We start from the raw sequence: 20,694 nt of genomic DNA, 5'->3' as shown, positions 1-20,694 counted from the left end.
TAATTTTAATTTGCCCTTACAGACCTTTGTTAGATCCCTGAAGTTCGTACCTCTATTCATTCCCAAGGGACTGAAATAATTGTCCTGTAACACTTTCTTTCACTAGTACTTGTGCTAATATCACTACAGAATTGCTCCTACTGCTTTATATAATGGCAGTTGGATTTTACTTGTGACAGTACTCCCATGAAAAACTTGTGACAGTACTCCCATGAAAAACTATCTACCTTAACACAAAGTGCATTCTCTCACACGTGTTAGAAGTACATTAGCATGTTTGAGTAATTCTTCTCCATTGGAGAGTGACATTTCTTCTTCAGAGCAGTGGTGTAGAGTTTGGCTTGTCATTTTTTTTAACCTCCTGAGTATAAATCACTACTCTTCAGCCATCTTTTTCTCCTCCTTTTGTGTAGTTGGGTATTTGCTTCCAAAACAGTAACACAAAGCTTCAGGAGAAAGGGCTCCCATTTGTTTCTCGAGATACCTGAAGATGAAATGATAGCAGTGTTCCCACAGTTAGCAACTAAACTGACGTCTGGATATGTTCTTGTGGACAGAGTTTTATTCCAGGTTATCAGTTACATGGGTAGAGATCTCAAACTGTCTCCTCTGGAAGTTTTCAGAAAACTGGGATTTCTAGAAACATAAATACAGACTAGATCAGATTTAGTGTATCAGAATGATTAACAAATCATGTGATGTGTTATGATGCCAAACAGCTCTGAAATGTGTCTTTAAAAAAACCCTTTGATGTGCTAAATCTCCATGTGATGTATATCTAGATGATGATGATCTGTTTTCTGTGCATGTGGACCATCTCATTGATAAATGCCATACATACAAATTGCTTCTACTTCTATATTTTTCTCTTGTTTTGAGGTAGATGCTTACGTGGTCCTGATCACTAACATTATTGTGTTCCTGTTCATATCTTTGTAAAACAAAATCTGGCAAGACAGTCATAACAGATTGGGCAAATGTGAAAATCAAGGCACAGAGAAGTTGAATAACTTTCCCAGAATGCTTCTAGAAGTGACTTGTGCACCTGTCCAGACCTTGACCACAGAAGTTACTGACTTCTTGGAGGATCCACCACCCTTATGAGAACATCACGAAGTTCTGCAGTGACAGTGCAGTGACCTAGCAGATCTCTGGTGGCATTCTCTGTGTCTGAAACTCTTCTAGATGCTTTTTCATAATAGCGAGCAGACTTGCACAGGTAGTCGAAGGGGCCAGATTTGTCAGGTTAACATCAGTTGTTGTCTGCATTGGCTTTCATGTTTGTGGAATGTTTAGTGATTTTTTGGGGGGATAAGTGAAGTGAGAATTGACTGTCACCATTATTCCTCTTCTTTGTGTCAGCAGTGCAAAAACTTTGGGATGTTAATTGTTGTACCTCTAAGTTTCAAGGACTTCTTGGTTCTGTTGGAGTGGAACCCAAGTTTATGGGAAAAACCTGAAGCACTTGGAAAAGGGAGTCCTTAAAACTGCTCAGTGATGTCAGTAGATCTCTGTAGCATGTCTCCTGGCATTGAGTGTTTCAGAGGCTGCCTCGAGAGGCCATACAGCATTGGTGATGGAAAAGGAAGTGTTCAGATTAAGCACATGCCCTCATTTAGCACATTGCTCTGAGTCTGTAAGATGTTTGACCATCTTTGGAGGGTGGGCTGACAAACTGCATATCTTCTTCAAAGGCTCCAGACAGTGTTTAACACAATTTATCTTACTCTCTCACAGGACAAGAGCAATGTGATGTCTGCTACTGTAATGCAGTACATCTTTTAGATTGTTGTCTTACAGAGGCTGAAACCACGTGTTGTCATGAAACGTTACAGCTCTGGGATGCACCCTTTATTCCAGGGAGTTTGTCCCATCAGTAACTTCCATTACAGCTGCAATGCGTACAGTAAAAGATTTGCCAAATGAGCTAACCTTATTGACACGCCAGGAATTACTGTCTTGTGTCTGGGAGATTTACAAAGTAGTGTGACAAGAGATGGTTGAATGTGTGTCACAGGAAGCTTTGTCTGTCTCCCACGGCTCTTAATTTTAGCCTGCTCCCTGTTTTTTTGGTGGTTGCTTGGATCTTCTTACCTTGGTCTCATTGTTTCTATTTTAGTCACAGCTGTAGCCAGTTCATTCTTTTGCACAAAAAGCATAACGTCTTCCCAACACAGTGATTCAGTTTGTACAATGCTACAGTGGCTTGGTAAAGCAGTTTTGTAAGAAAATAAAGGTAAAAATTAAAATTTGTTTGTTTATTGTTGTTGTTGTTTGTGTTTGTTTGGTTTTTTTTCTGTATTTTCAGTGAGGGTCCCATATTTCATTGACTTGAAAAGACCACAGGATCAAGGTTTAAACCACACCTGTAATTATTACCTGCAGCCAGAGGAGGATGTAACCATTGGAGTTTGGTAAGGAAGATGGTTCTGTGCAGTATGTTCTGTGCCATTCATCTTTTTCCTTCTTTCTGTTCTCAGTATTGACTATCCAGTATTTTTGCTGTGCATATGATAGCCATTGCCAGCTCTGATTAGTGAATGTTTGTATTTTCCTCTGCCAAGTGACTGAGTTCATGTTGAAAAGCATGCAAACCTCTGGAGCTCATCTGAACTCAGATCAGTAGTGCATGAAACACAAGTGGACAACTTGTGCATTCAGAGAAACTTCATAACTTGGAATCATAAATTTTATAGGTCTGCATTGCTACAAAGATCATGCCTCCATATCAAATGAGACCCAAAGAGTTAGAATTTTTGTCATTCACCTGCTGTTCATATTTAGTTTTGCAAAACAGATGTGGGGGAAGATAGGAAAATGGGATCAAAGTGTTCAGAGTAGGAGGAAGAGTATTCTGTGTATAACACATATGTAAGATTTGGAGAGTGGGTGAGAACAGAACATGTAGTTTACTCTTTACAAAACAAGTGACGTTGTCAGAGTTTGCCTGTCATTTCTTCCTTGTGAAGCAGATTTTCTGGTCCCAGGCAAGGACAATTCATTTTAGCTCCTTGTTACTCAGGGTCAGCTCTCTGAAAAGATCTGCTTTCAGTGCTTCTCATACTAACACATCAGCTCAGACCAACTTCTGCATGTTTCTTATGTTTACTTTCTGTTGTGTCTCAACACAAGAAGTTTCAAAACCACAGAGAAGTTCCTGCTACCTTTGAAGAAAAAGAACTTCATGCAGTTTGAATATCTATGCAAAAGCAGCAAACACTTGAAAAAAAAAGGCTAGACACCATGTAAGGTATGGAGGCTGTTCCTTAATACAGGCAGTGTTGCTAGATCTGTGAGCTGTAGGATTTGGACCTTTCTGTTATGTGTGTGTAGTTTGCAGGTGTCCACTAATGCAGTAGAGATTTTCTTTTCCCTTGAAGGTATATGACCTTTGAATGGGATAGTGATATTCTACTACATAAAGATGGTTCCATTCCTATAAGTGTATTTTGGTGAAAGACATGTTTAGAGGCTGGAAGTTTAGTCTTTCCAGGGTAGGCTGATAAACAATGGTTTGTATCTTCACTTGGACAATTAAAATTCTACCTGCTAAGCTGTTGAGTTAGCTTAGAATGCAGTCATGAGACTTTTGTTTCCCTTGCAAGTGTACTCTATATCTTTACTAAAACAGAACTTCCAGCTTGTGGTGGCAGAGTCCATACCATTTGTCTTTGTACTTATGAGACAAGTTTTCAAGAAAGTTTGGAGCCTTGCTGTAATGCCAGTATAAGGTCTTGTGTTCGGTATACTTCTGAAACAAAGTCCTCAGCCTGCTTCACTCATAAGCTTGCAAAAGTCTTGAGGCAGAACAGTTGGAGAAGTTGAGTGCTACGTTCCAGTAGTCGAAAGCTACTGGAGCTTTTTTCCTCCTCAAGATCTCAATGTCTTCTGTCTGCATGCATGCAAGGAGGCTTTCCACATGGTTTTGCTCTCTCTGAACTTCAAATCTGGGAGGAAAGTGTGGTAGATGGAGTTAGCCTTCCAAGGAAAAAGGCACGTGAGTACTCAAGTTACTTCTGACAGCTGTAAGCTACCCCCTTTCTCAACAATTTGAGAAGGTTGTGGGCATGTACTTGGTTTCAGTGTTTGTTTTCTAGAGTAATTATCCAGTTTAAATGCCTACCTTCTCTTTGGTCTGTCATTCCTTTCTTTCTATTCCACCAGTGCTGAATTCTTTCTAACAGGCTGCCCAGCTATATTATCTACAGAAGAACAGCTGCGAGTTAAAAATTCCTGGCTCTTCTAGATTGTAGGTTTTGCAGCTAAAATGTTATACCTTTGAAAGCCTGCTGTCTGAAAACAAAATACGTGATCTCATCAGACCCTGAGCCCCTCTTTTTTCTCATGTTGAGTTTGGAGTCAGATATGTGTCTTGCTGATTGAACATTCCTTCCAAAAACAGCTGACTTTAATTATTCTGAATATCTGCTGACCTAGCTATGAAATCTTGTTTATGGTGTATAATTATGTTAATTGAGGTAATTAAATGCCATAAAACTGAAGAATTCAGATTCTTCTCCAGAACAGTGTGAAGTTCAGTAGTTATACTTTGAGGTTACCTGTGAAGTTTGAAGCCTTGCACAGCCCTGAGTTTTGAAGGCAACATTGATGGAGATGAAAATGTAGATATAATCCTAGATACTGTCTTTTAAATTTGACCATTTCTTGGCTGATCATGACAACTTTAAGAATAAGAGTGTGTGTGGGGTGTGTAATCCTGAGTTAATGATCAGAAAAACTCAATATTAGAGCAGGAGTGTCATGGTTGAGAGGGACAAATGACACAGACCAAGTTCTTCGAGGATGAAAATAGTAGATGCCATTTATTGCCATAAGTGCATTTTTATACAGTTTTACCAATTCATGTGTCTCTTTACTATTGGTTACAAGTTACAGCAGTAACATCTCATTGGCTATTTTTGCTATCATCAATGTTACTCTTTTACTCCCTTCTCTCTCTTGGGTATATCCTTAACATCTCCAGGTACTCCTTTACTCCCATCTTTCTCATGAGTAGGCCTTGATATCTTCAAGGCTAATTTCTGTTCCCATGCCCTCTGTCAGGGAATCCATGGACCCACTGTAGTCCCACACAGGACACACTGAACAGCAACAGAAAAATGTACATTTGTCCTTCTGTATACAGGCACACGGTCCCTGCAGCCTTATGGAAGAACGCCCGAGGGAAGGACCAGTTGTGGTTTGAAGATGCTTTGGGTTCCAGCCATCCTGTAATCCTTTACTTGCATGGCAATGCGGGAACAAGGTGAGGTACAAAACAGTGATGGCGTTGTTTCATGCTCTGTTTTCCTGGCTTGCCACAGCTTCAACACCATTGATACAAAAGATGTGGACAAACTTTTTAGTAAAGCCTATAGTGATAGGACAAGGGGTAGTGGATTTAAACTAAAGGAGAGGCAATTCAGGCTGGATATAAGGAAGAAACTTTTTCCAAGGAGGGTGGTGAAACACTGGCCCAGGTTGCCCAGAGAGGTGGTAGATGGCCCATCCCTGGAAACATCCCAGGTCAGGCTGGATGGGGCTCTGAGCAACCTGATCTGTTACCTGAAGATGTCCCTGCTCATTGCAGGAGGTTGGACTAGGTGACGTTTGAAGGTCCCTTCCAACCCAAACTATTCTATGATTTAAAGTAAAATAAAATCTAAAAGCAGTTTGGTGCTTTTCATTTCTTTTAAAAGGAAAGCATGTTTTAAGAAATGATGCATCTGAAATTATTGAGTGTGAGAATAGATTTATTGCGGCTATCAGAGACATCCGATGATGTAGTTTACCTTTTATCCTCAGGGAGAAGCCAGGAGGTTGTGACACTTAGTAGGTCAGGTAGGGAGATTTACTTCTTTCAGTATAGTGGTCTCTCAGTAGGTGTGATTTACATGCATTAAGTAAACTTTCCAGTTCTTTTTGTGAGCTTATTTTAGTAGTTAACACGTGATGACAAAGGAAAATCAGAAGGAAAGAGGAAGGTAATGTGCTGGTCTTATTTCATTATTGCATATGTACAGGACATTTGTCCTGAACAGGAGCCTTTCCAAAATCTGTAATTTTATTGTGGACTGTGTATCAGCTAAGGAAGTAGGTTGGTTCTCTAAACTTTGTTGCTGGATGCTAAAAGCCATGAGTGCAGTGTGACACTTCCTGGATATTTCTCATAATTGGATTCTTATTACCACATCTCTGCATGATGCATCTTACAAAGAGTATCAGCCCCTTTCTGAGTTTTGAGTGCCAGCACGTGTTCTTTTGAAGCTCATGTCTGCTCGTAGATACCCTGCAAGAGCAGAAACATTGCAGAAATACAAGTTCCGTAATGTAAAGCAAAGAAACTCTGTTTTAAGTGTGCTGTTGCCCTTATTCACTTAAATTCATGTCTTAGCAGTGTTCTATTTTAGTACAAGGCCATGGTGTGGAAGATACATGCTGTGAGCCGATGAGTTTCCAGAAACTGGCCTTGTAGTCTTGTGTGCATGTGTTACAAAGTTTATCAGATTGTTGAATTATTTTTCAAGTACTTCTTTACTTATTTTCTTGCCCTTTATTCGGTGTAGCAAACGGAAGCTATTCTGCAGCTTAGTGAGCTTATTACATGTGTATTGATTAGGTTGAGATAAAATAGTGAGCTATGGATTGATTACATATTTCACATTTCATTTTACTCTGTGTATTGGAGAAGCTGGAGGTGTATTGGCTTTGTCGTTTCAGCTTTAATACATATTGCTGTATGTTTCTACACTGCATATTCAGTCTCTTATCAATGGGCTGCTTTATTGATGCAAGCTGCCTTAACCATAAGTAAAAGGCGCACTGCCTTGTCTTTCTGGTTTGCCTTAGTTGTCTGAAACTGAGCAAAAAATTCCTCTGTTGCACTTTGAAGAGTGCATGAAAAGGCACTAATATGTGCATGTCAAAGGTGACTTTTCAACCAAGTGTATCATCTTCTTCAGACTTGTATGATTCAAAATGACTCACAAGCAGCCCCTTGTATTTTGCCCTGAGTGGTTTTGGCTGCATTAGATATTTTGTAGTACAGTTGGAGCTGACAGCTTTTGGCTGGCAAGCACATGTGTTCTTAGAGGGAGGTCTGGAAAGTGGCATTTTGGTTTGGAGGCTGTACTGACCAAACCAGTCATGGAGTTTTCATATGAGTGCAGGACTAAACCTACTCTTACATCAATACTAACGTTTGAGTGTGGATTAGCCATTTCATGTTGTAAATGTATTTTAAAACGTGATGGCACATTCACTCTCCTTTCCATTTTATTATCTAGATTTCACTTTATGAAAAAAAACTAGAGCAAATTCTTCCTCTGGACTTACTTACAATGTTCAGCTCTGGTTTTCTCTGCTGAGTCTTTTGCACATGTCCTTTTCTGTCTATGTGCTTGAAGTCAGTTGAGAATGGTCAGCTGCTTGGGTTAATGTGGTGAGTTCTGCTGAGAGCATCACATCTTGGAGAGCAGGTGTAGCACTGGCTGGGGCAGCACTGGTGGCAGGAGTGCAGAGTCTGCAAAGCCAACAGGGACAGACTCTTTTGGACACATTACAGACTTTGGAAAAGGCAGGTAGGAGGATAGGTTGAAAAGTTTTTCTTTACCTGCTGTGAGAAGTGATTTATAAGGAGAAGTTGACTTAAAAACTGTGTCCTGCATAGCTCAACAAAGCTTTGCTGTCTCCTTGAAGCCTGCGACAAAGCAGTCAGGTGTTTCTTATGTTTGGCATGTTTGTGTTAAACTGGAAGCCCAAGGCAATTGGGAAAGTCTGTTTCTGGAAGTGTAAATGTTCATGTGGTTTTGTTTGTTTTGATTTTTTGTTTGTTTGGTGTTTTCTCCTCTTCATGAATCACTTTGGCCAGAGGAGGGGATCACCGTGTGGAGCTTTACAAGGTAAGTGACTGCATGTGTTGTCCAAGCAGTTGTATTAACAGACTTGAGAAGACTACTCATTGCAGCCCCCTGCCAACGGGCAGATAGCTCAGGACTCTTAGTCTCCTCTAGATATGATGTGTGTATGACAACAGGGGTCTGTAAGCTATGAGCACACTTCCCTCTATTAAAAGGTATTTGAAAGGTCTTTACCTTGCTTTTGTTAAGTGTCAGCTCTGACTGAGCTAACCAAATTCTTTGCCAGGAACATTTACAACACAGTTTATAGGAAAAAGTAAAGTTTTGTTCATAGCTCTAATTTGATTGATTTTACTAGTATAGTAATTTAAGGTACCATTTAAGAGTATTCTTTCTTGTGTTATCAGTCTCTATATACTCACCATCATAGAATATTTTCAGTTGGAAGGAACCTAGAATGATGATATAGTCCAACTGCCTGACCACTTGAGGGCTGATGAAAAGTTAAAGCATATAAAGGCTTTGTCCAGGTTTGAGGCATCAACCATCTCACTAGGAAGCCTGTTTCAGTGTTTGACCACCCTCTTGGTAGAGAAATGCTTCCTAATGTCCAGTCTAAATCTCCCCTGGCAGAGCTTTGAACTATTCCCATGTGTCCTCTCACTGGATGCCAAGGAGAAGAGTTCAGCACCTCACTCTCCACATCCCTTCTTCAGGAAGTTGTACAGAGCAATAAGGTTGCCCCTCAGCCTCCTCTACTCCAAGCTAGACAAACCCAAAGTCTTTAACTGCTCCTCATAGGACATTCATTCCAGCCCTGTCACCGGCTTCGTTGCCCTCCTCCGGTTGTATTCAAGGACTTTCACATCCTTCTTAAATTGTGGGGACCAGAACTGCACACAGTACTCAAGGTGAGGCCACACCAATTATGAGTACAGTGGGACAATCACCTCTTTTGACCAGCTGTTCATGCTGTGTTTGATGCAACCCAGGGTGTGATTTGCCCTCCTGGCTGCCAGGGTACACACTACTGACTCGTACTGAGCTGCTGCTGACCGGCATGCCCAGATCCCTTTCTGCAGGGCTGCTCTCCAGCCGCTCCTCCCCCAGTCTGTACTTGTGCCTGACATAATTCCATTGCAAGTGTAGAATCCAGCATTTGTTCTTGTTAAATTTCATGCCATTGATGATTACTCAGTGCTCCACTCTATCCAGATCCCTCTGCAAGGTATCTTGTCCTTTGAGAGAAACAACAGCACCTCCCAGTTCAGTATCATCAGCAAACTTAGTAATGGTGCATTCAACTCCCACATCCAGATCATTGATAAATATATTGAACAGAATTTGCCCTAGAATTGACACCTGAGGACCAGTTCCCAACCAGATGTAGCCCCATTCACCACAACCCTTTGAGCTCTGCTCTTCAACCAGTTCTTCACACAGCATACCACATACCTGCTTGTCTCACAATTGGACAGCTTGTCCAGAAGGATGTTGTGAGGGACAATATCAAAAGCCTTACTAAAATCCAGAAAAACTACATCTGCTGCCTTCCATTCATCCACTAAGCAGGTGACCTTATTATAGAAGTATATTAAATTAGTTAGATGGGACTTTCCTTTTGTGAACCCATGTTGACTGTACGTGATGTTCTTTAAATGCCTTTCACTAAATACCTGTACGATCATCTCTAGGTTTGTGTTTATACCAGCAGAATGAAACAGGCTGGATTGCTGTCCTTCTTGCTGGTGCTGCTAGTAGGCTGGACACAGTAGGAGAAACCCTCTAAACAGCCTCAGAAGGGAAATAACATCTCTAAGATGTCTCTGTCTTTTCTTTCTGAGTGCTTGATTCATGGGAGCAGCTTTTCTCAGCAGCAGCAGCACTGAAAATTGAGGATGTCACTGCTGCACAGTCTGTGAGTAGCAAGTGTCCGAAATTGTTCTTGCCCAGGTCGATGTGTGTTTTCAGACAGTAACTAGAAGCAGGAGCCACGGGGAAGAAGTCAGCAGAAGGAGCAGCAGTGGAACAGTACCAGATACAAATGTGCTTTGAGGAGCATCCTTTCCTCTAGTCTGGACAAGCATCCAGTTATTCTTTGTTCAAGCCTGGTTTCCAAATATCACACTTACCAATGTATTCAGGGTCACCATGTTATTCTCATTAATTAAATTAATCATGCTTGAGTAATGCAACTCAAAACCTTTTAAAACTGACAAGAATCCTGTTGTCTTGGCTACCTTGACCGTCAGTGATAGACTACCACAAGCTCCTTCTGCAACTCATGCTTTTGATGAGGCTTTTTATGGACAGCTGAAAGTAGCCTCAGGATCACATGCCCTGGTTCTCATGGGAGACTTCAGTCACCCTGACATCTGCTGGGTGGGCAACACAGCTAAGCACACAAAGTCCAGGAGTCTCCTACAGATCATTGGTGACAACTTTTTGACACAGATGGTGGAGGAGCCAACAAAGGCGTGCTGCTGGACCTTATCCTAACACACCAAAAAGAACTGACTAGAGACTTCATGGTTGGGGGCAGCCTCGACTGCAACGACAAGAAGATGGTGGAGTTCAGGAAGGAGGAAGCAGGACAATAAGTAGGACTAAACCATGGACTTCAGCAGGGTGGACTTTGGCCTTGTCAAGGTCCTGCTTGGAAGAATCCCATGGGATAGGGCTCTAGAAGGTAGGGGGGGTCCAAGAGGGCTGGGTAATATTCAAACATCACTTCCTCCAAGACTAATGCATTACTATGAGGAAGAAGGCAAGTAATGGGAGTAAGAGGCCAGCATGGATGAGTGAGAAAGTCCAGTCAAAACTCAGGTAGAAGGAGGATCTTTATGTAATGTGGAAAAAGGGACAGACCACCTGGGAGGAATACAAGGAGGCTATTAGAGTATGCAGGGTTGTGGTGAGGAAAACCAAGCTCCACTCGGAAGTAAAACTGGCCAGGGATGTCAAAGACAACAAGAAGGATTTCGTCGAGTATATCAGCAGCAACAGGAAGGTTAGGGAAAGTGTAGGTCTGCTGCTGGATGAGGATGGTGCCCTGGTGATAGACGGTACGGCTAAGACAGAGTGCCTTCTTCTTTAGTGACTTCTGTCTTTAGTGCTAAAACTTGCCCTCAGGAATCCCAGACCCCAGAGATAGGAGAGAAAGTCTGGCAAAAGGAAGACTTTACCTTGGTTGAGGAGGATCAGGTTAAAGATCGTTTAGGCAAACCGGACATCCACAGATCCATGGGCCCTGATGGGATGCACTCATGAGCGCTGAGAGAGAGTTGGCAGATGATAAACATGCGAAGCCACTCTCCACCATCTTTGAAAGGTCTTGGAGAAAATGAGAGGTTCCTGAGGACTAGAAGAAAGCCAGCATCACTCAACTCTTCAAAAAGGACAAGAAGGATGACCCAGGAAACTGTAGCCCAGTCACCCTCACCTCCATCCCTGAAAAGGTGATGAAACAGCTCATTCTGGATGTCCCTCCAAACATGTGGAGGAAAAGGAGGATATCATGAGTAGTGAGCATGGGTTCACCAAAGGGAAATAATATTTAACCAAGCTGATAGCCTTTGATGATGGTATGACTGGCTGGGTAGATAAGGGAAGAGCAGTGGATGTTGTCTACCTTGACTTCAGCAAGGCTTTTGACACCGTCTCTCACAACCTCCTCATAGGCAAGCTTGGGAGGTGCGGGCTGGATGAATGCATGGTGAAATGGATCATGAACTGGATGGATGGCAGGGCTTAGAGGGTTGTGATCAACGGTGCTGAGTCTGGTTGGAGACCTGTAGTTACTGGGCCCTCCAGGGGTCAGTATTAGGTTCAGTCCTGTTCAACCTCTTCATCAATGACCTGGATGAAGGGACTGAATGTAGTGCAGTGCTCAGCTGCAGAGATGTAAACTTGGGAGCTGGGCAAAAATCTGTGTGGAGGGAACAAAGAGAATGTGTCCGTTGTATGTTGAACACACTCCCACAAGATAATTTGGATGTAACATGGAATCACAGACCGTTGACTAGAAAGAATCATCCAATGCATGTCCAAAATGTGTGAAAATTAACCCAAGTGGATCCTAGAGGGAAGTGAGAGAAACAGTGACCATAATAGGAGCTGAATTGCCAGCTTACTTGAACACCCCTCTTTTCTATGTTGTTCTCTCCCCCCCCCCCCCCCCCTTTTTTTTTTTCCTGTACTAATGAGATCTGGACTAGTAATAGACTGTTAAGATTTCAGTTACGCTAGAAATAAAGTGTGTATTTTACATATGAGATTATTAACTTTTGTCTTTTAGAAGGTTTAGAGTATAGTGTAATAAGAAGATTGCTTTTTAAAAAAACACGTATCATGCGTAGACCACAAAAGCAACAACATTTCCATCATTTTGTGAGTTTTTGTTGATTTTTATCTACCATGGAGCTGTTAGGGTCATACCAAGCAATGGTAGCTTGGAATGCTAGCATAGTTTTACGGAGGCACTTTTCTTGAGCAATTTAATGTAACATTGGGTATTTTTACCTTTTTTAACAGATTTTGTTAGGGTTACCGTTGGCTGCAACATAAAGCTTTGTGGTAAGGCAGTTGCACGTTTTGGATGTATACATTTAAGCCTCAAACCTGAAATGGGCTCCTATATGTTATGCTAACATTAATGACAATTTGAATAATATGAATGAAGCAGTTGTACTGTTTCACTGGAAAACCTGAAAGTATTTGTTGGCAAAACAACCATAGGATATTCGTGGATCTTGAAGGCAAAGCTGTTAAAGGGAGAATGAACATCTAAAATAGCCTGATAATAAAGCCCAGGAAACAAATGGAGTAAAGCCAGTGAGCTGAGATGATCAGTGTTTGAAAAGCTCTGTGCCTGCTACACCAAAAAGCTGTCATTAATGACTTTAGTGTGTCAGGCTGATAATGTTATACACTAGATCCCTACACCTTGGCCTGAGGCAAGAGCATGCCTACTGCGTAAATCTCTGTGATGGGTTTCTGCATATTTCTCTCCCCTCCAGGTTCTCAGCTCCCTTGGGTACCATGTAGTCACGTTTGATTATCGAGGTAGGTGGACTTCTTTTACTATGAAACACTTTTTGATGTCTCTTTCTGTAGAAGCAACAAAGAACTTGCTCATTTATTTTTTGATGTCAGGAGAGCTGTTATTTTACAAATGCTTGCTACCAGCTAATTAGATTTTGTTATTGCTTCTTTTTTTCCTTGTGGGTATACAAAGAACTTCCAGAGATTTCTTTCCAGTGCCTTCCTTTGTAGCACTGCTTCCCTGATGTCCAGCTCGGTGGACTCTGACCCCTGTCTGTCCTTATGCACAGGGCTCGTTGATTTGGAGACATATTGGACATATGCTGTCACTGCATCCAGTTTATGGCATCCTCCAGGTGCATACATGGAAACTAGTAACCTTATCTAGATATAGTCTTTTGTATATGACCTAATTGACTTTCCTGAGGTCACACAGGGAACTGAACTTCCAGTTCTTTTTAAAAGCTGATTGAAAAGTGAGATAAGATATAGAGCAAATGATTTGCAAACAACTGGTAACATCCTTGGCAGAAGCCATGACCGTTTGGCAACTCTGTGCCATGAGTAGTCAAACATTTGCTGCTCTTTTTCCCCTTCTTAGTATTCAAGCCATGGCTGCAGTGTAATGCCACTGGAGATACAGGAAAGAAATTAATCCCTTGCATCTTTATCAAGAAGACATCTGGGAGAGGTTTATTTATAGGAGCTTGCCCTGTTTTTCGGACTTGCTGGCAGCTGCTTCTCTAGCTGTTTATTAGGTATCAGAAGGGATGTGGGATGCTGCTTAGTGTAAGATGTGTAGACTTGCTGCAACAATGGTAGAGCCAAAACAGTCAGGAGGGTGGAAAAATGCTTGAGGGCATTGATCGAACAGCATTGACGAACTGATATTGCAATGGCTTTGTGAAATGTGCTTGTTTTTTGACTCTGAGCATCCAGATCTTATGCTGTTAGAGGATCTGCTTACAAATTGGTTACACACATGCAAAAGCAGGTAAGATTTGGGAGCTGCAATGTTACAGATGGGTAGATGCAGGAATACAGTGTGACAGACAGTGTTGGAGATCCTGCTTTTGTTTTTGTTGACTAAATCCACAAAAACCCCTTGGTAGCCAGCAGTTGCCTTCTTTAAATGACTGTGGATCAGTCGGGGCTTTCAGCCCCAAATTGTAGAGGTGCACAGTGAAATAAACAGAAACTGTCTGTGTCCCAGGTCCCTTTGCAGTTGCAGATTGGCTGTGTGGGGAGAGCTGACTGGACTTGCTGACCAGTTTGTGTGATTCTCAGTAGGACTCTCTGTGTTCCAGGCTGGGGCGATTCGATAGGCAGTCCGTCAGAGAGGGGAATGACTTACGATGCCCTTCATGTATTTGACTGGATAAAAGCAAGAAGTGGAGACAACCCTGTCTATATCTGGGGACATTCCTTGGGCACAGGGTAAGCATCTAATCTAAGTGGGATTTAGCAGCTTCTGAAAAACATTTAACACTCACCTTGGATGAAGGTGCTGTTTGCTGTTATCCCCAGACTGGCTTGGGTTGGAGTCTGTGGTGTAATTGCTACAGAATAGCTTTCCCTTTGCAGTCTACAGAGTGAGAAGGGCTGCAGTGAATGACTGTGTAGGAATTGATGTTCAACCTTCATTACCCAGAGGGTTACATAATATAATGCAGATTGACCAAGGGGAGGGAAAGTGGGACTGCACTGTTCTCTTCCTGTGGCGAGCCTGTGTCTGTATGTCCCTCGGAGCAGATCAGGCTTCTCTGATGCTCTGAAAAGAGTATCTCAGACCAACTGCACGTGCATGTGCCTTGCCCTTACAAAACATTTTCCTCCTGTCCTGGCAAACCTGCTGTGTGTACTCAGTACTCATGCAGATGCCCATATAACTGCACTGCTGGCCATCAATGAAATTTACATGATCATGCCTGACACAGGGAAATTCGAAGTTCAAGTGCCTTTGCCTGCATGTTTCTAGCTTTCATTTCTCACTTCCTCCCTTTCCATTGCTGTCTTTAGGTGGGTCATGTCCAGCTGGCAGCATATGCTCTTACCCCCTCAATTTGCAGAGGAGCAGAGGGCATATGCAAGAATTACTTTTGAGTTGAGCTGTGTGCAGATTAAACTGTTTGAGACCACAACAGGTTATCTTTCTGTCTAATAAATGTGTTGCTGGGACAGGGACATACTTCAGGATAGCATGTCTTCATTACTGTGATACTAAAAATCCTGCTTCATTTGAGAGACGGCAAAGGCTTTTCCTGTGGCTCTTCCTCTAAATTTTTGCCCTGTTCAGGATCTCTTTCTGGGTCAAAGCGTGCTCATGACATTTCCCAATGCACTGCAGTCCAAGTAGCCTGGCACTGTGGTTCCCAGCTGAGTTCCCCGGTGACCATAGCCAGCCTGGAGTTTGAGGTTTTGAAATACGCTGTGCTTGGGGGATTCAGCAACTTTGGAAATGTTATGTTGGTGCAAAAGCAGTTGCAGTTTTTACATTGTTGAAATTTGCCATTTGATATTGCAGTATATTCTTAAATAAATGTGGTTATGTTATACATCATTTTATTGTGATTTTCTGGGTTTGTTTTATTGTTACTGACTTATTACTTGCTGTTTATTTTATATTTATTTTGGACTATGGAAATCATGTTAGACAAAAAACAAATGTGAGCTATTTTCTTATTTGAGTTCAAAATGATTTGTAAAACAGCAGAGACAACCCGCAACATCAGTGCATTTGGCCCAGGAACTGCTAACGGATGTCCAGTGCAGGGGTGGTTCAAGAAGTTTTGCAAAGGAGACAAGAGCCTTGAAGATGAAGAACATAGTAGCTGGCCATTGGAAGTTGACCAGCTGAGAGAAATCATCGAAGCTGATCCTCTTGCAACTACATGAGAAGTTGCTGAAGAACTCTGTGTCGACCATTCTACAGCCATTTGGCGTTTGATGCAAATTGGAAAGGTGGAAAAGCTCAATAAGTGAGAGCTTTATGAGCTGACTGAAAATAAAAAAAAAATTGTCATTTTGAAGGGGTTGACTTCTCTTATTCTATGCAACAACAACAAACGATTTCTTGATCAGATTGTGATGTGCAATGAAAAGTGGATTCTGTATGACAACCAGTGATGACCAGCTCAGTGGTTGGACCAAGAAGAACCTCCCAAGCACTTCCCAAAGCCAAACTTGCACCAGAAGAAGGTCATGGTCACTGTTTGGTGCTCAGCTGCCAGCCTGATCCACTACAGCTTTCTAAATCCTGGCGAAACCACTACATCTGAGAAGTATGCTCAGCAAATCAGTGAGATGCACTGAAAACTGCAACACCTGCAACCGGTATTGGTCAACAGAAAGGGCCCAATCCTTCTCTACAAGAAGACCTGACTGCACGTCGCACAACCAACACTTCAGAAGTTGAACAAATTGGCCTACAAAGTTTTGCCTCATCCACTATATTCACCTCACCTCTTGCCAACTAACTACCACTTCTTCAAGCATCTCGACAACATTTTGCAGGGAAAACACTTCCACAACCAGCAGGATGCAGAAAATGCTTTCCAAGAGTTTGTCAAATCTAAAAGCATGTATTTTTATGCTATAGGAATAAATAAACATTTCTTGTTGGCAAAAATGTGTTTATTCTAATGGTTCCTATTTTGATTAATAAAGATGTTTGAGCCTAGTTATAATGATTTAAAATTCACAGTCCAAAACTGCAGTTATTTTTGCACCAACCAAACAATCCCTGTCCCATTAAGGGAAATGCATGCCGCTTTCTGACCCAGCTATGAAAACTTGCAGTGTCACTCTGGGACCGTGCTCTCCAGCTGTCTGGAACACAGCACCCCTCTGCTCATTCCATTCTTTCTTGCTCAGTCTTTGTGTTCTGGGCATAAGAGGCTGTGTCACACAGCTGCAGATATGCTTGGAGCCTGAGACCCACCTTACAGGAGGTCCTTCCAAGTGGCTACATGGTATGCTGCTTCCTTGGACTTGTTCCCTTACCTAAATGCAGACATCTGGTACTATTTGAGACAGTTTGGTATGGGAGACCTGTGGGAACACATGTCATTGTGGGCTGGCTACCCAGATCTCAGACAGTGTGAGGGGTTGAGTTGTACCTCTGCTGCCTGCTACCACTAGAACCTGGTGCTTTACAGAGGGCCTGCACCAGATTAAATGCTCATTGTTCTTCTTTCTAGGGTTGCAACAAATTTAGTGAGGCGCCTTTGTGAGAGAGGTAAGTCTGGTGGCTGGATGTTCTTCCCACCCAGCCCCCCACCTGGCATCCCAGACTTCTGCATGTATTTGCGATTATGACAAAGCTGCCACCACGGTGGCAGCTGCTCTCATGGTAGACCCTGACCTTGCTGGCTGTGTTGCACCCCTGCATTTCAGCACATTGCCTCTGGCTTTTCAGAAACACCCCCAGATGCCCTGATACTGGAATCTCCATTTACCAACATACGGGAGGAGGCGCGAAGTCATCCCTTTTCTGTGGCAAGTATATAGTGACTCTCATGCTAGTGGCCTGTAATTAACCTTCAGAAGTGCTGTATCTGAGCTAACTTTATGACCTGTGGGGAAGCATTGATGTTTCTAAGTGTCAGGTAGAGAGGTGCACTTAAGGCAGCTCCTGAGAAGACTGGGTAGTACCAGAGTCATGGGGGGAGCCTTCTTAAAGAAAGCAGAAACTGGGATCAGAAAGGGCAGTAAATGTAGCGACAGGAAGACAGACTGCTCTCAGCAGTGGATGGCCTGTTCTTGTGTTGTAGCTCCTCTGATGCAGGAGGCTATTTTGAGGGCTGCGAGCAAAGTGATGGCAAAGTTGGGCTTCTCTTGATCACTGCCTTGTCCATGTGGCCCCTTTGCACTTGCGTGGTTTTCCTGGTGAGTACACTCTGGTGTGGCCAGCTCTTACATCTGACGTGGCTGTGAGTTGACTCTGCAATGAGCAGACACCCGGACCAGGTGTTAGATGTGGTGGGCTGGTGAGGTGCCCTGGGATTAAGCTCTCTTCCAGGAAGATTGTTGCCAGCAGCAGCATGATACCTAAAGACCTTGACCACACAAGCATCCAGAGAGCCTGCTCTGGAGCAGGCTGGTAAGGTGGGCCTGAAACGGGAGAGGAAAAATAATGCTGGTGGAAACATGGACCATCTCACTGCACAGAGCCCTGCAAGTGCCAGGGGATGTTACTGTGGTGGCAGTGGCCTGCCCTATTACTGCTGTTTGTATAAGTACCACTAATGCAAATGTTTCCTCTCAGATATACAGATACTTCCCTGGGTTTGACTGGTTCTTCCTTGACCCCATCACGACAAGTGGAATTAAATTTGCAAATGATGAGAAGTGAGTTCCCTTTTTACTGGAGTTTCAGCTGTGGCCACAGTGAGCCATGACAAGTATCAAGTAGGATACACATCAGACTCTCTGCTTGCTTTTTTATTTTTGTTGAAACATGATACTTGCTGAAGGGATTTCAGTTACTCTTGCAGCCCTGAGTGCAACATGGCTTTGCACCATGGAGCTTGCTCTTTTTTAACTGTTCTTAATAAGGACAGATGCAACAGAGAGCACAGAGACTACTCGGGGATGTGATAATTTGGTCCATGAGATTTATGCTTTTCAAGTGTGTTACATGTTAAACAGCAGCATTGGCACACTGAAGTTTTGGGAAGATTGCTCTGCCATGCATTTGCATAAGCCACCCTGCCTGTAATTTTTCTTTTCATCGAGCCTTTCATTATAGAGTGCCTGAGGATTTGTGAGGGGTTTCCAGTACTAAAACCAAATCAGACCTTGGGGAATGATGTTTTGCAGTAGGGCGAGCCACTTTTCTCTGGTCTAAGCAGCAGATAGCTTTTACAAGGGTGCCTATTTCACTAGTAAATTTTCTATACATTGAGAGAATGGTGCCCAGATAACAGTGTTTTTGAGATCTGAACTGCAGTTAATGACCCAGAGGACATGTTCGTCATTGCAGTTTCCATGAAAATCCAAGTGTGTCGGTGTTAGAGACTGATAGGGTTTCTCTGAGCCTTTGTGACATTGTTGTATCTTTTACAGTGTGAAATACATTTCCTGCTCCCTGCTCATCCTTCATGCTGAGGATGACCCAGTGGTACCATTTCATCTAGGAAAGAAGGTACACGTGTGGCTCTGCAAACTGATGTGGTGGGCGGAACTGGTATGGATAGAACAACATCTCAGCCGGGCAAAAAGTCAGCAATGGGAAGGTATATGTAGAAATGCATAGTGTGAAGGGACTGTAAGTTCTTTGATGCTGGAGATACCAAATCAAGACTGAAACAGAGCTAGAGCTAGCAAAGCTGGTCAAGCCAGGGCCCATAACCCACTCCTGAGGGGGGTGCTGGTTTGGCAGGGGTAGCTGGTTTGGAGTGACACATGTTCCTCACCTGCTTCTCAGCTTTACAACATTGCTGCGACATCACGAAGTTTCCGAGACTACAAGGTGCAGTTTGTTCCGTTCCACACAGAGCTTGGCTACCGACACAAGTACATCTACAGGAGCCCAGAGCTACCTCGAATACTGCGGTAACAGCACAGCTAACTGGGGTCTCCTCTGGTTTGGGTGCTGCTGGGGCTTGGGGCTTTGGGGTACAGTATGAGATGCTCCCAGGAGCAAGAGAGATTGGTGAGAGGCACCTGTGTTGGGCAGCTCTTCTGAAACTCCCTTTGGTCTCCAGAGTGGGTGAGATACTGGGGCTGGCTTAGCACAAATTCAGATCTCTCTACCTCTCTGTAAAGTGGGGTTTGGGATGGGGAGCCACAGAAAACTGTGAGCATTTCTCCTCTGTGATTCATCTCTGCTGTGAGCTGGTTGCTCTGGAGGAGTTGTTTGCAGAGCAGTTGCTCCTGCTTGCCTCTTCTAGTGGGAGCCAGTGATGGGTGAGAACAAAGCTCAGTGCTGTTCCCTATAGCTGCAGGTGCGTGAGCCCCAGTATTTGCCAGGGAAATGGGAAGATCTGCAGGCTCCTGTGTGCACCAGAGTGTAGGAGAGAGCTGAGTATCACTGTGGTGTTGTTTCCTCTCCTAGGGAATTCCTGGGAAAATCTGAACATGAGCATCATCACTGAAGACTGGCTGCTTGGCAGCACAGAAATTTTCCTTTCCTTTGTCTCTCTCCTTTTCCTCCCCCCTCTCCATGAGTCACTTTGCTGTTCTTCCAACCCTGGCACTAGAGGAGGTCAGGGATTCCCACTCCGGTCCTGATGCGTACCCTTGGCAACTTCAGCTCCCAGGATCAGCATCTGTGATGGTAGAAGAAGGAAGTTGTTCGCTTCTTTTTTGACATGGATGGAGGGGTGATAACAGCCCAGGAGCTGGTACTAAACCGTGAAAATTTTAAGCACAACAAAGCCTGGCCAGTCTGGCCACTGAGGACAGACATTCCTAGGACACGCATGTCATGACCAAGGGTGCTTCTTCCACTTGTAGACACTGCTGCTGGTTTTGGATCAAGTAGAGACTCATTTGTAGGTAAATGGTTTTTGTTGTGTCTCCATACCACAATTGTCTTGCTTGAGTTTGAGGTGTTTTCTTTCTAGGAAATTCATGTTTTGTTTTGCCTTTTTAAGTGGCTGTAATTACAAGTACACAGAAGACTGAGGTGGTGAGAGATATTTCTATTCAGCTCTTCAGTCACAGTGTGTTGCAAATGTTGGGCTAATTGCATACATTTGGAAATAAAACGAAAGACTTTTTTGTTTGTTTTTTCATTTTCAAACATCTGTTTAACGGAAAAGGTTAGTGCCCTTTTTTCTGTACCCTT

General features: G+C 43.1%; 1 protein-coding gene across 4 annotated transcripts in view; it reads left to right on the top strand.

Annotated features, from left to right (window-relative positions):
* Nucleotides 1-20,625, top strand: part of ABHD12 (abhydrolase domain containing 12, lysophospholipase) — a 46,924-nt gene extending 26,299 nt beyond the window's left edge. For all 4 annotated transcript variants that reach the window (XM_065834720.2, XM_065834722.2, XM_071805810.1 and 1 more), the window contains 11 exons: nt 2,309-2,414; nt 5,147-5,266; nt 7,871-7,901; nt 12,878-12,923; nt 14,210-14,339; nt 17,102-17,139; nt 17,320-17,399; nt 18,169-18,251; nt 18,969-19,047; nt 19,330-19,457; nt 19,960-20,625. In XM_065834720.2, coding sequence (XP_065690792.1) covers nt 2,309-2,414; nt 5,147-5,266; nt 7,871-7,901; nt 12,878-12,923; nt 14,210-14,339; nt 17,102-17,139; nt 17,320-17,399; nt 18,169-18,251; nt 18,969-19,047; nt 19,330-19,457; nt 19,960-19,999 — 881 coding nt within the window. In that variant the 3' untranslated portion in view covers nt 20,000-20,625. The remainder of the gene's footprint in view (nt 1-2,308; nt 2,415-5,146; nt 5,267-7,870; nt 7,902-12,877; nt 12,924-14,209; nt 14,340-17,101; nt 17,140-17,319; nt 17,400-18,168; nt 18,252-18,968; nt 19,048-19,329; nt 19,458-19,959) is intronic.
* Nucleotides 20,626-20,694: the final 69 nt, after the last annotated feature.

The sequence above is a fragment of the Patagioenas fasciata genome, chromosome 3 (assembly GCF_037038585.1).
Source record: "Patagioenas fasciata isolate bPatFas1 chromosome 3, bPatFas1.hap1, whole genome shotgun sequence".
Classification (NCBI taxonomy): Eukaryota; Metazoa; Chordata; class Aves; order Columbiformes; family Columbidae; genus Patagioenas; species Patagioenas fasciata.
Note: the sequence above shows the minus strand (reverse complement) of the source record. Positions and strands in the feature narration are given on the sequence as shown.